This window comes from Trichechus manatus, unplaced genomic scaffold, assembly GCF_000243295.1.
Source record: "Trichechus manatus latirostris isolate Lorelei unplaced genomic scaffold, TriManLat1.0 scaffold00019, whole genome shotgun sequence".
NCBI classification, from domain to species: domain Eukaryota; kingdom Metazoa; phylum Chordata; class Mammalia; order Sirenia; family Trichechidae; genus Trichechus; species Trichechus manatus.
Window position 1 is genome coordinate 24,292,403 of NW_004443955.1, and position 17,935 is coordinate 24,310,337.

The following is a 17,935-nucleotide window of genomic DNA, read 5'->3' on the forward strand; positions in this document are numbered from 1 at the left end:
TTCAGGAAGTAGTCCTGCAGTTACAGCACTCTGTGTCTCTCAGTTCTTAGGAGCCCGCATTCTGTTCCTAGCAGCAGGTGCCCAAAGGTTGCCGAATTAAATAGCATATTTGAAAAGAAGTTGTAGGCTTTTAACTGGCCTAATCCAAGAAGATGTACTCCCCTCAACCCCAGAGTAATCAGTTATTTTTTTATTGGACGTTTTCTAATAGTCTCCGTATTCTAAAATATGCTACGTATAGACAAATACCATTTTATATTTTAAAAAAGCTAAATTACTGTCCCAGTGTTAGTCATTATTTAGTGGTTATACTGAAAGTCAAACTGAGAACTAGTTGAAGGGGGAAAAATCTGTTGTCTACTGTCCCGAGTTGTAATGCTCATAGGGAAATTATCTGAATATTTCATCTCCTTGGGAATATGCATATAGCATTGGAATCCTAAGCACATGCATTCACAGTAAGGGCAGTATCACCCCCGAGGGGGTAAAAATTGACTGAGAGGGGGCGGAAAGATCTTTTTTAAACATTTATTTATTTATTTTGTTGTTGTTATTGAGAATATGCACAGCAAAATATACACCAATTCAACAGTTTTTACGTGTACCATTTAGTGACATGGATTATATTCAAGTTGTTTAACCATTCTCACCCTCCTTTTTTGAATTGTTCCTCCTTCATTAACATAAATTCACTACCCCTTAAGGTTCCTATCTAATCTTTCAAGTTGCTGTCTTCAGTTTGATCCTTCCCATATAGATAAAAAGATACTACTATTTATGTATAAAGGACAGATATATATATAATGGTGCCCTGGTGGCACAGTAGTTAAGAGTTCCGCTACTCACCAAAAAGGTCGGCAGTTCGAATCCACCAGCCACTCCTTGGAAGCCCTATAGGGCAGTTCTGCTGTGGCCTGTAAGGTTGCTATGAGTTGGAATCAACTTGACGGCAACGGGTTTGGTATACATATATTGCATAAAACAAATATATGGCATATCTATTGTATTAAAAGGAGCCCTGGTAGAGCAGTGGTTAAGCACTCAATTGCTAACTGAAAGGTCAACAGTCTGAATCCACCAGCCGCTCTGTGAGAGAAAGATGTGACAGTCTGCTTCCATAAAGATTTACAGCCTTGGAAATCCTATATGGCAATTCTGCTCCATCCTGTAGGGTCACTATGAGTCAAAATCAACTCGATGGCAACAGATTTATGGTATTAAAATTACATGGGGCAGGGAGTAAATAAGGGAGAAAAGTCTGAAGAGTCCTGGAGGGGAATGATAATGAAAAATAGGATCAGAAACACTGCTTTAGAGGTATAGGCTGGTAGGTCAGTTTTTTAGCATTAATTGGATGCTTCCTCCCCTAAAAATGCATGCGATGAAATTTCTGTGCCTGCCATTTCCCCCCTCTGCTGAAATACAGTCCATATAGAGAAGTTTTATACAAATTTGCACATCTGCCATTAGATCACCAGAAACTAGCAGTGAGTACAAACTTCAGCAGATAATCCTATCTCCTATTAGAGTGTGGATCTAAAGAGTGAAAAAAAAAAAAATTTAAACCCTGCTGTAACCACTCAAAGGGAAGAAAAAGACACCACATTCTCATATGTTTTTATGCAAAACTCAAGTAGTAAAAGGTATTATTTTTATATTTTCCACCACTGACTGCTAATGCAAGCTTCCTCTAGAAGATGACATCTGTGTGGTACCGGGCTTGGCTGGCTCAGCCAGCACTTTTAGGGTTCCTTTTTGGATAGCCGCTGAAACAAAGTCCCAATTGTTTCATCCTAAAAAGAGAAGGCCCGGATGGCGTATGTTCCACTTTTAGCTTTGTAGGAAATGAAGTAATTCTTGGGTCATGCTTCAGCAGTGTTGTTTATCTGTAGCAGTATTTCGTTTCCATGGGTGCGGGTGTTTCATATAGTGATAAGGATCCTGCAGGAAAGTTCTTCCAACCTCATGAACACACATCTCCTGACCTGTGAGCTTGAGAAGGGTGTGGATTAGTTGCTTTTAAGAGGACCATTAAACAAACAAAAACAACCAAAAAAACTGTTGCTGTTGAGTTGATTCCGACTCATAGCAACCCAATGGGACAGAGTAGAACTGCCTCATAGGGTTTCCAAGGAGTGGTTTGTGGATTCGAACTGCCAACCTTTTGGTTAGCAGCTGAGCTCTTAACCTCTGTGCCACCAGGGCCCCAAAAGGACCATTAGCAGTTAAATTTTTGTTTCTAACCTAGGTGCTCCTTGTGTTTTTTGTTTATTCTTGATTCTTCTGCTCCTCCTTTTCTTTTTTCAGTTCTGCAATGCCAAAGGCTAACATGTAGCTCAGAAGCTTGTTGAGCCATGCTGCAGAAGCTCTTTGTAGAGTATTAGGACCCTATTTTCTTTGAGTTACCAGAGCAGGAGCACATAAAAATAATAACTACCACTTTTTAGATAACCTATTTTATGCCGTGTCCATTGAGTAGGGCCATCTCTCAGGTTCCATTTTTTGCTCTTCAAGGTTGAGTGACTTTTTCAAGGTAACCAAATGTGTTGACAAAGGAGCTGGGATTCAAACCTCTAAGATCTCTGTCTATACACCTAATTGCCAGCCTGCTTCAGCATCTCTTATAATTCACTTAATCTGGAACAGGTCTCCTGCCCTGTAATTTATTTTATATTTCTGTTTTAAATTAACTTGACCTGATAGTGGAATAAACTCAGGGGGCAATTTAAAAAGTGGAATTAAAATATAGGCCATGTTTCCTGAATAAGTTCTCTCTCTTCTTTTCCCTTAAATCCTCTAGGGCAGCTTCTTCCAAAAGAAGCTCAATAACTTTTTCAGAACTTCCCTTTTTTAAAAAGACTTGTGATTTTTATTTCCCTTTGTTGTTACCAGGAAACTGCATGGAAGGGAAAACACCATGGAACTAGCTGAAAACCTTGTTATCCTTTTTTTCTACTGCAGCTTCTGTTTTCATGTAAAAAGAAGTTGTGGTTTTTGTGTTGAGTTGAATATGGCTTCCTATCCCCATGTCTTTGCAATGTAGTTGTAGACATTGTCAGTACTTTGTATTCTTGGTTTACAGAGGCAGTCATAAGACTGATGTTTCCTGCAGACAGTCATGTGTCTACAGCAAGTCTATAGCAGTGAGAGGTTTTATGTGTGCATATGCAGAGATTTTAGTTTTATTTTGGGGGTTCATATTATATAACCTTCGGTTAAAAAAATAAAGGTGGCTTTTTCCCCCTAGATGCTTATCTGTAAGGCTATAGGGATTAAAAATTAATCTCAAGAGCCACTTCAGCCTAGTAGAAGACGTTAAAGTGAAAGAATAGCCCCCGCCAAAGCTATGTGGTTGATTTCCAGTCAGTTTGAGGTGCTTTGTTCTTGATGAATAGTAAGTTCTCCAGTTTGCTCTTTAAGTTTAATGAAGACTGATCCGGGAAACCCTCAGTTCTCTACTGAGTTGTACTCTTCTTTTAACCCTCAGCTTTTCTTATAGGGGGAAAAAAGCCTGTAATCATAACCAAACAATTTCCGGATTTATGGCACATTTTACTTATGATGATTCATAGTTTCTTCTTCAGATTGTGAGTTCATGTCTGAAGGGAAGACATTGGGCTAGCAGTTGGATGGCTTCTCTTAGATATCTATGTCACTGCCATTTTCTGCCATTCCATTTCCTCTGATACACAATTTCATTTTATACAAATAGAGCCAGACTACCCAACAGAAGCTCACCCATATACCCTTTCGCCTGCTAATAAATTCTCTGCTAAAGCAGCAGAAAGAGATATGTACACTTGTGCTGGTAAGCACATGTATGTGTGTACACATACACGCACGTGTGTACACATACTGCTGTATACCTTCTTCTGTTTTATTCCCTCCTTGTTTGCCCTCATCCCCATCCTGCCTGAGTAAACAGTCAGTTTAGCAGCCCCAGATAGATTTCTATGCAGATACTTCTATATTTTCCATTTTTGAGTAAAGAGGAATTGCTTCACCATGGCCTTTTGCCTTTGTGTGTGTGTGTGTGTGCGCGCCCGCATGTGTGCTTGCCAGTGATAAAATTAAAGATTAAGAATATGGTATGAACCTTGTGTACGTACAAAAGCTGATTTTATGGAGCAGTAAATGATGTTTATTTTTGGTGACATTGTGACTCCCTTTCTGGTTCAAGCTTTCAGGTTTCTCATCTGAGGGCTTGTAAAGAAGTTATCCCTGCCTTGTAAAGCTTTGCATAGGCTTGGGGAAGGAGACTGGTGGGAAAGCTCAAGACTGTTGGGATAGATAAGGACGGTGTATATTAGTATTTTAGGTTACTGTCATATTTTTTCTAAGGCATGGTGAGTTGAAGGTTTGAAGACAGAATTCAGTTTGGATCCTAAATTATCGCATTATTATCATGTGTTATGAAATTGGTGATTTTAATGTTTATTGACATTTTTTCATGTCTACCTCAAAGGATTGTCAGCAGTTTATAAACTAGCTTAATTTGGAATAAATGGACAATGCTATAATTATTGGTTAGATTCCTAAATGGGAACCATAACATTTTTTCTTAGACTGAAAAACATATTGCTATCTGTCTGTCTATCTTTCTATCTATCTGGAAATGAAATGAAAATATGTGTTGTTTTGGATGATAGTATTAAAGAATTTGGGAGGACTCTTTTAAATTATATCTCTTCAGTTACAAAACTAATAAAAAATCCATCGGCCATTGAGTCAATTCCGACTCATAGCGACCCTATAGGACAGAGTGGAACTGCCCATAGGGTTTCCAAGGTTGTAAATCTTTACGGAAGCAGAATGCCCCATCTTTCTCCTATGGAGTGGCTAGTGGGTTTGAACAGCCAACCTTTCGGTTAGCAGCCGAGTGCTTAACCACTGCACCACCAGGGCTTCTCTAGTTATAAGACTAGGATACTATATACATTGAAAAGTATTACAGAGGTTATCATTTGCCCCAGGCCACACAGCTAACAAGTAACAAAATAGGTTTGTGCCGAGGTCTATCCTATCACCAAACAGCTAGCTGTATTCTAGTTCCTGAAAGTACCTCTTGCAGGACTTGTTCCATCCCTTGAACTTACCCTCTGCTTTCTATTTTTATGTTTTTAAAGCTGTGTCCTATTCCTGGAATTTCTTTCTAGCTTTCTCTCCCTCCCCACTGCTGCCTGGTAAAATCCACAGGCTTTTATAGCTGCAGAAACCTTAGAGCCCGCTCCCTCATGCTCTGAATGAAGAAACTCAGGCCGAGAGGCGTGGGCGTGATCTCGGCTCATGCAACTAATGAGTTTTACAGCCAGAATTTGAACACAGTGTTTTATTCTTTCCCTACTGATTGTCCATGACACCCTTATTTCCTCTTTAAGCCATCTTGTACCCATAAGTTTTGGGTGTAAGGACAGACTGGAGCCAAGAAACTTGGGTACAAATTCTAATTCTATCACTTAATAGTTTTATAGCCTTGGGAAAGTTGCTCAACTTTTTTTTTGCCTCAGTTTTCTCACCTGGGAAATGGAAATAATAATAGTAGCTACCTTATAGGGTTGTTATGAGGAGTAAATGAATTGTTATTTGTAAAGTACTGAGAAGAGTGCCTGGCACATAGTGTTTGTTAAATAAATAAAATAGGGACAGTCCATTTGAATTCTGAGGGTTGCAGAGAATAGCCCCTGGAGTTGGAGAGTTGGGGAGCAGGATGCCTGTCATAGGTCCTTCTTAAACTGCTACCTCCTTTGTGAGGTTTTTTTTTTGCCTGCCTACGAAATGTAGTACCCCCAGTTGCACTGTGTGTGTTTCTTAAAGAACCTATCCCATTTTTACTTGTATTACAGTTACCTGCAGCTGGTTTGATTCCTCTTTGTAAACTGTAAACCTCTGGAGGGCTAAGACTCCTACTGTATTGATCTTCACTTTCTAGTCATAGTGTCCTGGGCTTGGTGATGTTCAGCTGTTAGTGGTGGAACACAACTGAGTCAGATGTTACAGCACAGCTTAAAAGAAAAACTTCTACTTTCTGCCAGGAAAATACCCATACCCACTACCTGAATCCAGGGGTGGATTACTCAATAGGCACTGTGCTTACCTTGCTGACCAGATCATCTGTAGTGAACAATTTCGCATTTTTTCAACACATCGAAGAGTCCGTTTGGCATCTGTCTCTCTCCCAATACCACAGCACCCTCCTACAGAGTCAAAGCCTCTTTTCAAATCTACAGTCCTTGATGGGGCAGATGACCTAGTAAGCAAGGTGCTTACTAACTAATCTGTAATGAACAGTTTCACTACAGATGATCTGGTAAACAAGGTAAGCACTCTCTTTAGCTTGCTTATTGGATAATCCACCCCTGCCTGAATCAGTTGACTTGTTTCTGCTCACATTATTGTCTTACATGTAACTAAGCTGGCAGCCCTTCAAAGAATAAGATTTTTTTTCTAATTTCTGTTATGCACACACATGCAAACACAATTGAAATACACACAGACATAACATTTAATATATATACCAGGCAGAGAGGTTGCTTCAGATTCCTACAGCCTTCATAGGAAGAATTCAATTTGGAAGGCAGTGGCAGTACCTAGTGGGGTTATGTGTTTATATAAAGACAGATCTTGATGGTTCATGAACCTGTTATCCTTGCTTAATAGACATATGGCCTGTGTTCCAGGTGCTAGAACACAAACATGAATTTAGCTTATAGGCAATGTGGTACAAAACTCTTGCATTATGGTCTAGTAGGCCATGTGCTTTGACATCAGACTTGAATTTGAATAATGCACTTTGCTGCTTAATGTCTATCTAACCTTGGGCAAGTTACCTCCCCCCCCCACCAATTTTATTTATTTTGTTGTTGTTGCTGAGAGTATACACAGCATAACATACACCAGTTCAAGGGTTTCTACATGTACAATTTAGGGACATTGATTACATTCTTCGAGTTGTGCAGCCATCCTTACCCTCCTTTGCTGAGTTGTTCTTCCCTCTTTAACATAAACTCACAGCCCCCCTAAGGTTCCTATCTAATTTTTTTGAGTTGCTGTTGTCAGTTTAACCCCGTATAGATAATTCTTAAAAGAGCATAATGGTCAAGGCAGGCCTTTTTTACTAGTTAAGCTAAACTGTTGATCAGTTTTAAGATGACTTCAGGGGATAGTTTTGATTTAAGATTTAAAGATTATCTCAGGGCAGTAGTTTCAGGGGTTCATCCACTCTTCATGGCTCTAAAAAGTCTAGAGTCTATGAGAATTTGAGGTTCTGTTCTGCATTTTCCCCCTTTTGGTCAGGTTTCTTCTATGGAATCTTTGATCAAAGTACTCTAACAGTAGCGAGGCACCATCCAGTTCTTCTTGTCTCATGGTAAAGGAAGCAGTTTTTCATGGAGGCAGTTAGCCACAAATTCCACATCCTCATCCTGTTCCTGACTCTCCTTCTTCCTCTATTGCTCAAGGTGAATAGAGACCAATTGTTGTGCCTTGGATGACCACTTGTAAGCTTTTAAGACCCCAGGCACTACACAGTGAACTAGGAGGTAGAACAGAAGCGCTAAACACATTATTAGGCCAGTTAACTGGGATGTCCCATGAAACCATGACCCTAACCCTCCAAACCAAGGAACCAAATCCCTTGAGGTATTTAGTTGTATATAAGTAGCCTCAGCAGCTACTCTTTTTTTTTTTTTTTTGGTCTTTATTTAAATATATCTATCACATAGCTTTTGCCAATTTAACTTTTTACAGGTGTACAACTTATTGACAGCAATTACAATAATTGACTATGCAACCCTACTCTGAATCAGTACGATTTTACCACCAACCCCTCCCTCTCGTCCCTGGTAACCACTAATAAACTTTGGTCTCTGTACATTTGTCTTTTTATATAAGTGAGGTCATACAGTATTTGTCCTTTTGTGACTGGCTTATGTCACTCAACATGTCATCAGGCTCCATCCATACTGTAGCATATATCAATATTTCATTTCTCCTACTGGCTGAGTAGTATTCCATTGTATGTATGTGAAACATTTTAGTTTATTCAGTTATCTGTTGATGTGCATTTAGCTTGTTTCCACCTTTTGTCTATTGTGAATACTGCTGCAGTAAACAACGGTGTACAAGTCTCTTTTTGAGTCTGCTTTGAAGTCTTTTGGGTACATACCTTGGAGTGGAATTGCTGGGTAGTTCTATTGGTAGTTCTATTTTTAGTTTTTTGAGGAACTGCCATGCGGTTTTCCACAACGGCTGTACCATTTTGCATTTCCATCAGCAATAGATAAGGGTTCCAATTGCCCCACATGCTGGCCGACATTTGTTATTTTCTGTTTTTTCAATCTTAGCCATCCTAATGGGAGTGAAGAGGTATCTCATTGTGGTTTTGGTCTGCATCTCTCTGATGGCTGATGACGCTGAGCATCTTTTCATGTGTTTGGTGCCCATTTGAATGTCCTCTTTGGTGAAATGTCTATTCGAATCCTTTGCCTATTTTATGATTGGGTTATTTGTCTTTTTGTTGTTGTCAAAGTTTTATACATATTTTGGTTATTAGATTCTTGTCGGATATATGGTTTCTGAAGATATTCTCCCAGTGGGTAGTTTGTCTTTTTACTTTTTTGGTAAAGTCTTTTGATGAACAAAAGTTTTTTAATTTTTATGAGATCCCGTTTATTTTGTTTTTTGCTGTTTGTGCTTTTGTTATTATATTAGATAACCCATTGTTTAAAGGTAGGCCTGACAGCGTTAATCCCTGCTTGTTCTTCTAAGAATTTTATGGTTTTAGTTTGCATATTTAGGTCCTTAATCCATTTTGAATTTGTTCTTGCGTATGATGTGAGGCATGGATCCTGTTTCATTTTTCTGCATGTGGATTTCCAGTTTTCCCTGCATCATTTATTGAAGAGACTCTTCTTTCCCCATCGAATGGGCTTAGCACTCTTGTTAAAGATCAGTTAACTGTAGATGTGTAGGTTTATTTCTGGACTCTCAATTCTATTCCATTGGTTTGTGTGTCTACTGTTACACCAGTACCAGGCTGTTTTTATTACTGTAGCTGTATAATATGTTTCAAAATTAGAAAGTCTGAGGCCTCCTACTTTCTCCTTCTATTTCAACATTGTTTTAGCTATCCAAGGCCTCTTGCCATTCCGTATAAAGTTGAGGATTGGTTTTTCATTTCCGTAAAGAAGGCTGTTGGAATTTTGATAAGGATTGCATTGAAGCTATAGATTCTTTGGGTAGTATTGACATCTTAACAATATTAAGTCTTCCAATCCATGAGCATGGAACATCTTTCCATTTATTTAAGTCTTCTTTAATCTCTTCCACTGGTGTTTTATAGTTTTCATTGTATATGTCCTTCACATCCCTGTTTAGATTTATGCCTATGTATTTTGTTCTCTTAGATGCTATTGTAAATGGAATTGTTTCCCTAATTTCCCTTTCAGGTTTCCATTACTTCTTGAAGTAATCATCTGTAAATTGAGGACAATACATACCTCATAAATTTATTGCATAGAGAAAATGACATGTCAAATGCCTGGCATTGTCCTGTGTACTTGGTTAGTAAATACTTCTTGTTACCCTGGAATTACATAGCAATGAGAGATTTCTTCTGTCACAGATGAAGGGCTTTAGGAGGATCCTGGGGTAAAATTAGGTGGAAAATCAACTTAATTATTATTCTGATTGATAATGTGGTAGAAAAAATATTTTTTCTTTCAAAGGCAGCAGAAAGCTTAGTTTGTGCCGCCACAGTCTGAAACCTCTCCTGGCCTGTGCCCATGATATGGACCACACAGGGATTTCCCTCCACCTTGCTCCTGCAGTGGAAGAACAGTTTCTGCAGGGTGATGAATTCAGGGAAAGCTGACTGGCAGGTGCACAGGTGCCTGTGGTTAATCAGGCAAGGCACAGGGTGGCACAACTCAACAATAAAAACATTAGCTCAGTTTCTTCTTCCTTTTTCTCAGCAGGAAGGTAAGAAGGATGTTAATAGCAGGAGCATAGTTTTGGCAAGTTGAGATCAGTGTTTGGTGAAAGTTGAAGGAAAACAGTATGTGTTTTGATGAGTACATTCCACATATTCTGTGAGGCTAAAAATCCAGAAGGAAGCCTGCTTCCCCAAGAAGTCCTTAACTATAGAAAAACAGTATGGATAGAACTTGCTGATTTGACTCCTTGGAGTGGCTGAGCTTGCTGCCTAAATTTGCGGCTCATTTGGTCTCTGCTAGTCTGTGCAGTGGACACCACAGAGTTTTTGGCATGTTTGCTTTCCCTGAACTGGGCTTCTAGCCACAGTATTGCATCAGCATTCTGTGAACCAGGTGATTTTATTTGAAGTCTTCACTATATTAGTGGTTGAGACACGAAAGAACATGCATCTGAGAACAAAAATTATTTTCTAGGCCTTAGATTGCTATTACAGTAAAACCTGCGAAAGCTGGAACCTGTATAAGGCAGAAACCTGTCGGAGAAGAAAAACTCAAGTATTTCCCACTGATAGACAATGATAGAAAAGTGGTTAAGACTGCACCTGTCAAAGGCAGAAAACCTGTGAGGCTGGAAAAACAAGGCAGTCCTGTCAAGTTCCAGCTCTCACAGGTTTCACTGTCATAATAAAATCATGTATATAATTTTATACTTTTCAAAGTACTTTATCACATTCTCATTTGATCTGTTGCATTATGTTGATAAGGCAAGTTCTGGGGAATCCATAAAATTCCTCCTATGTCACGTGTAGGAGTGATTTTTTTCCCTATTGCATTTTCAGATTAATTCTGGATAATAGGTATTAGATTTCCTGTTGTGTGCTAGGCATCACTGGATCCTTGTTCTTCCTTTCTTTAATTTGTTCAGATTTGTTCAGGGCCTGTTAATTGCCAAACACTCGATGTTATAGGCATGGCAACAGGTGAGATATAAAGTTATTTGCTGTTTGTTAAGGAAGTATTTCATATATGCAAATAACAATAAAACAACTGAAAATGACGTTTGAAGAAGTTTAGAATAATGCTGTGAGGGTTCAGAGGAAGGAGGGATTTCTCTTTGGAGCAGGAGCTGGTAGAGCATTGAAGAAGAGCTCACTGCCCACCAGTGCCCTTCCCTCAGCAGAGGACTCTTAACGCCATTTTCTTTGCTGCCTGTGTTTTCTTTAGGTCATGACTGCTGTGAGACAGTGAAGGTGCTGCTCTGTGCTTCCAAAGAGGGGCTTCCTGTGTTTGTGGTGGCTGAAGAAGACTTTCATTTCATCCAAGATGAGGCATATGATGCAGCCCAGTTCCTGGCAACCAGCGCTGGAAACCAGCAGGCTCTGAACTTCACTCGTTTTCTTGACCGGTCAGGACCTCCATCTGGGGACGTGAATTCCCTCGATGAGAAGGTAGCACTAGCATTCAGACACCTGAAGCTGCCAGCAGAGTGGAATGTGTTGGGGACAGATCAGACTTTGCATGGTGAGAATTTATATGACCAACAAATTCTGAGTTTTTTGTTTTTATTTTTTTTGTTATTTTTTTTAATGGGGCTGCTTTTATATTAATTAAGGATGTGGTCATTGTCTTCAGGTCTTCCACAGTAGCTGAGTAAATCTTATAATTACTTACTGTAGCAAAGTGTCCATATACTTGTTTGAATGAGCTGTTTCCCTGTTCTTGTAGTGACAGCACCCAAGGAAGCACCTTTGGAGTTATTTTCAGTCTTTCATTTAAAGTAGAGAATGGCTCATCACCGTCCTCTGGGTCTGGATTTCAGGCTTGCTCTCTCAATCATAGAAAGTGACCCATCCTTCATGAAAAGAGTAGCCAGAGTAACCATTTTTGTTTTTTTATAGTGTTTAATTATTGAAGACAGGGTTTTCATTATTGTATTTTGAAGTTCTTTAGAGATTCCGTGGAGCTGGAGAAAAAGAAAGATTCGGGTGGCAGGGGGAGGGCAGGGAGCATAGAGCAGGATGAGCTCTGGGAAATGCCCACACTTCTTTAGCCAGGGACTGTCACTCTCACTTATTCTATCTACTGACCTTCCGTATAAGATTTCATTGAAGAAAGAGCTTCACTTTGTTAAAAACACTGGTGTAACAAATATCTATATATTCCTCTTAATTCAGAGAGGGATTTTCCCACATAATTACTCTTGGAGCAGATGACATCTACCAAATGTTAATGATTTTTTGTATCTTCTAAAATGAAATACAATATTTACCTGGGGTCCAATAAATAACACCCTCTTTCCCAGAGGAGCCCTGGTGGCCCAGTGGTTAAGCACTTTCCTGCTAACCAGCAGGTTGGCAGTTCGAACCCACCAGCTGCTCTGTGGGAGAAGGATGTGGTGGTCTGCTTCCATAAAGATTTACAACCTTGGAAACTCTACGGGGCAGCCCTACTCTGTACTATAGGGTCTCTATGAGTCGGAATCGACTTGATGGCAGTGGGTTTTTTTCCTTCTTGAGTTCAAATATAATTGAAAGATTTAGGAGTCACAGAGATCAAAATGTTTGCTTTATTACTGATGAAAGCTACCTTGGACAACTGGCATTAGATCTGCTGCCGAAAGGGTTTGCGTATACTTTAACTCTGAAAGAGCTGGACAGTCACAGGACTGCCCCACAGAGGTTGAGTCCACCCAGCTTGGGTTACTGTGTTATGTAGGGAGAATACATCAGCACTCACCCTCTCTGCGGGTGAGCAGATCCTGAGGAGAAATGCCCAGAGGGGCTGAGTCAGGGGATGCTCACTTCCAGCTGTCAAAGACCCATCAGATAACTTTATTCTTTCTCCCATAGAGGAATGGGTAACAGATATTTTTTAGCTTTGCTTCTCTTAAATCCAGTGATTTTTAACAGTGATCAACCCCAGGAGTGGTGTACCACTTGGTCGAGATGAGCATACTGTCAGGACAGGCCTGCCCAGGTGAAACACAAAAAATACAAAAGAAAGTGTTGATTGTAAAATCAAATCAAGGAAGAAAACACTTGTCCTTTTTTTTTTTTTTTGTTTATGTATTGTCCAGGAAACCTCTACATTGCTAACATCTAGAGATCAGAATATTTCAAATTTCATACACACACACACACACACACACACATCCATCCATATATACAGAGATATATCTATATAGAGGCATGAGTACCTTTTCAGAAACTTAATGTTGGACTTTAGGGGAGTCCCTGGGTGGCACAAATGGTTAGATGCTGAACTGCTAGCCAAAAGGTTGGTAGTTTGAACCCACTCGGAGCTTCCTTGGAAGACAGGCTTGGTGATCTGCTTCTGGAAAGTCACAGCCTTGAAAACCCTGGGGAGCAGTTCTATTCTGCATACATGGGGTCACCAGTAGTTGGAAACAACTAACAACAATAGTGGACCTTAATAACTTTAGCTCTGCCGTTAGTATTGCCATTGGTATGGCAATGTTTATTCTAGTTAACTTTTATAAATGTCTATCAAGGTGGAACTGTATTATGTAGTTATTTGTGGGGCTATGGTGATTTTTTGGTTTTGTTTTGTCTTGTTCAAAGAAGGGAATTGGGTAGTTTATACATGTATCCATGATTAAAAAGAGGTATCAGAAAAAGCACAGGTGAAAAATTTGGGAAAGTCCTTCCCTTCTCTTACTTTCTTTGTCTTTAATAGGAGGGAACCACTTTGATATTTTTGCATACTTTCCATGCACTCCTGAAGTTTCTGTTGTTCAAAATTTCTTAAGCAGTGCTGGCAAAGGTGAAATCAAATTTGAACATGTGGAAATGCAAATTAACCACCATATGAGATACCATTACATACTTATTGTTGATATTAGTTGCCATCGAGTTGATTGCGACTTATGACGACCTCATGTGTGTGTAGTAGAACTACTCCATAGGATTTTCAAGGCTGTGACTTTCAGAAGCAGATCACCAGGCCTGTCTTCTGAGGCCGCTCTGGGTGGGCTTGAACCACCAACCTTTCGGCTTAGTAGTTAAGTGCTTAACCATTTATGCCACCCAGGGACTTCTACTAGAATGGCTAAAATTAAAATTACCAACAATACCAAGTACTGGCAGGGATGCAGAGCAACTGGATCTCTCATAAATTGGTAGTGGGAATGCAAAATGGTTTAGCTGCTCTGGAAAACAGTGTGGTAGTTTCTTACAAAATTAAATGTATACTTACTATATGACTCAGTAGTCTCACTCTGAGTATTTTATACCAGGGAAATGAAAACTTACATTCCCACACAGAAAAACTGTACACGTATGTGTCTGTAGCAGCATTGTTGGAAACAGTCCAGATCTCCCTCACTGGGTGAATGGATAACAAACTGTGGAACATCCATACTATGGGATACTGCTCAGTAATACAAAGGAACAAACTATCAATATCACAGTAACATGGATAAATTTCGGATGGATTATGCTAAGTGAAGTGAATTTCAAAGGGTTGCATATTATATGCTTCCATTTATGTGACATTCTGGAAAAGGTAAAACTGTAGGATCAGAGATCAGATCAGTAGTAGTTGCTAAAGATTAGGAATTGGAGAAAGGTCTGGCTGCGAAAGGGTATCATGACAGAATTCTTTAGGATATTGGAATTGTTTTGTATCCTGGTAGTAGTGGTGGTTATTAGAATCTTTGCATGTATTAAAACTTAGAGGACTCTTGTTGTTGTGTGCCAGCAAGTCATAATGACCCTATAGGACAGGGTAGAACTTCCCTATAGGGTTTCTTAGGCTGTAATCTTTTCGGGAGCAGATTGCTGGTACACCCCCCAAAAGTGAATTCAATTGCATATAAAGTTAAAATAATAATAATAATTAACTGATTAAACTCATAATAATTAAGAGAACCAAAGAATTGAACAAGTTTGGTGAAATGCCCAGCAGAGCTGCCTTTAAGTCAAAAACTAGAATCAGGAATCTGATTTCAATGCTAGATTTATGTTCTGCAGCTAAAAGTGTTCAATTAATTGTGGATCGTAATCTGTGATCACAGGGTATGGAAAGGGCAGAGTAGCATCAGTTAAAAGTTCATCATGCTGTCTCGTCGAGGGACCAATGTAAATGAATACTCTGTTCACATCAGTGAGTTGCACATCAAGTACTTCTGGTGAGCTCTTTGTAAAACAAAGTGCACAGTAAGCTTGTTGCCTGGCATAATACAGGTAGAGAACCTTGTTACATAACAAGACTACTTGGTGTTGGAAGCAAGGATGTTTACAGCTGTTTGTGCCTAATGCTTTTATGAAAGAGTCACGTAAGGTTTATGGTTAATCCTCCTGCTCTTTGTTTAGACGCACTGCTTTTTAACTTTTTTTTTTTTTTAGGTCAGTGACTCCTTTGAAAATCTGACATTAGCTCATATTTCTCCTCAGGAAAAAATGTATATAGGTGCCTACCTGTAAAAATTTACATATGATTTCAGGGGCGCTTATAGTCTCTCTGAACCCCATGCGTGAACATGAAGTTAAAAACCCTTGGTATGGTCAGGTACCCGTTGTGGACCAATATCTTGGCCAGGAGCATTAACTCAGCCCATGTTTTAGGCCAGCTCAGCGGCAGTGGGGGCCAATATTCTGGCAAACTTCACATGTTTAGGAGCACTTTTCAAAAAGGAGAAATTGTTTTAACTAGAAGAAGAGGGAAATGTGGGGTTAGCCAGGAAAAACAAAACAAACAATAAAAACATATCCTCTATAGCCACTCATTGATACTATCCTTATCTTCACAAGTGTGATAGTAATTCTGTTCTTTAATTTAGAAAACCAAATATGTAGGGGAGACCTGCAGATGAGCAGTCCCAGGAGAAGTCTGATGTGTGGTGTTTTACCCTCTACGCCGTGGCTTTCTCTTCTCAGCAGTTAGACTCACTGAGAGGTGTGAGACCCACAGTTGGATTACGCTAAACAAAGAGCATCACTGTTGTGTTTTCCTTTAGTTTCATGATGCCATCAATGGTGAATTTTGGGTAGTTTTCCTGGTTTCAGGTTACTTCAGCATAGCAATGAAATTGAAGCCTTTCTATGACATTTCATCCCATGTGCTGGGAAGAAGTTGTAGCCTGAGTCTGGTATTTACCTGCACTCATAATTTCCTGTGTTCATACTTCCTAAGAAAACTCAGCAAATGCAACTTTAAATTTATGGCCTAGATCAGCTTTTAGCTTTCAACATTTTCTTAATGGTTTTTTTCCCCCTGTCATTCTCATTGACAAGCTCCTACTCTTCCTTCGTGGAGCTTTGCTGTGTAGATAAGCCAGATGCCATTTTTACTGATTCTTTGAGCTCTGATCATCCTCAGAGTATTGGCTACTCACCTCTGAAAAGGATGGGCTCCCCACCATGACCCCTGGAATATAAAGACCACCTTTTCAAAGATGCTGTCATTTTGTCCAGTAAAAAGCCATTTCACATGACATCTTGATTTCTGAATGGCTTTGGGGGATTTTATTTTCATGACTTCAGTTTCAGAGATTAACATGGACTAAACAAATTTATGCCTGCTTGCTTCAGTAGGGCATCTTATTCATTGTGTAAGAACTCAAAATTGTCATGGAGTGTTTTGGAAATGAAGCATTTTAACTTTTCAAAGAAATGGTAAATTGTTCAGGTCTCTAGCGCATTTTTATTTTCATTGAACAACTGGGATTTAGCTTAATTGTTTTTTAATTTGGCTAAAACTTAGTAAATGAAGTTTTCTTCTCAAAGGGTTTATTATATATGTGTGTGTGTGTGTATATATCTTCACCCCCAACAAAAAGTGGGGGCGGGGGGGAGGAGAGAATGAAAAACAAGTCAGAGTTTTAGATTTTTTTTTACCACTCTTCATTCTCAGTTTGCCTTGCTGCATTGTTCTCATCCTTTGAAGTACAATTTCAGTGTCACCGTAAGTTACAGTTACTCCCTTTTAACTCTGTTCGCATCTTATCATGGAACCACCGTCAAGGTAATGTAATCCATGAGAATAATAGTTGACTGTAGTTCCATCTCTTTTGTTTTGGGCAAGGATTTTATTTCAGACAAATGTATTCCCCCCACATCATCTAACTACACCTAGTGCTGTAGATACTATAGGCCATTTTTTTGGAGTCAGAGAGTGCTGGTCTGGAATCCTTGCTTTGCCACTTATTGATCACCTGACCTTAGCAAATTTCTTACTTTTCTAAACTTCAACCTCCTCCTCTGTGAAATGGAGGGATAATAATGCCTATCATCTGGAGCTGTAAGGATTAAATGAATTAATCCATAAATCATTTAGTACGTAGTGCCTGGGACATTGCACGAAATACAGCAGTTGATGTTGTTGGTGTGTGCCATTGAGTCAATTCTGAACCATAGTGCCCATATAGGGCAGAGTGGAACTGCCCCATAGGGTTTCCTAGGCTGTAATCTTTACAGGAGCAGATCATCAGATCTCTTCTCCCGTGGAGTCGCTGGTGGGTTCAAACCGCTAACCTTTCCGTTAGCAGCCAAGTCCTCAACCATTGTGCCACCAGGACTCTTTCAACAGTTGATAGTAGCATAAATATTAACTACAACTGTGTGTTCTCTGGCTCCATATATGGCTAAAGGGGGAAATGAATAGGGTGGCTCAATTCTAAGATCTCTGTAGTAACACTTCAGAATTTATACTGGAACATTTTCAAATTACCAAGGTTCCTTAAAAGCATGAACCGCTTTTTTTAGTTTGTGCAGTAACTGCAGATAGGAGAAGATGATGAAACTAAAGTGAATTCATTTAAGAATTCATGCCCTGTAACATTGTAGAGGCTAGTTCAGCCATACACATACACACAGGAACCTTAATTCTTCCATTCAGTATTTTCATAGTCCACTTTGATGTGTGCAGTACAGAGTTCATGGAAGTGACCTATGTGTTCTAAAAGAGGAATTTTGCCTGAACTGAAGATGCTGAGATTACACAACCAGGAACCTTTGTTTTCATGTATATGAAATTTGAAGATG

General features: G+C 39.4%; 1 protein-coding gene across 3 annotated transcripts in view; it reads left to right on the forward strand.

Moving 5' to 3' along the window:
• Nucleotides 1–17,935, forward strand: part of AKAP13 (A-kinase anchoring protein 13) — a 391,580-nt gene that overhangs the window by 149,810 nt on the left and 223,835 nt on the right. For all 3 annotated transcript variants that reach the window (XM_023727887.1, XM_023727889.1, XM_023727888.1), the window contains one exon: nt 11,157–11,453. In XM_023727887.1, coding sequence (XP_023583655.1) covers nt 11,157–11,453 — 297 coding nt within the window. The remainder of the gene's footprint in view (nt 1–11,156; nt 11,454–17,935) is intronic.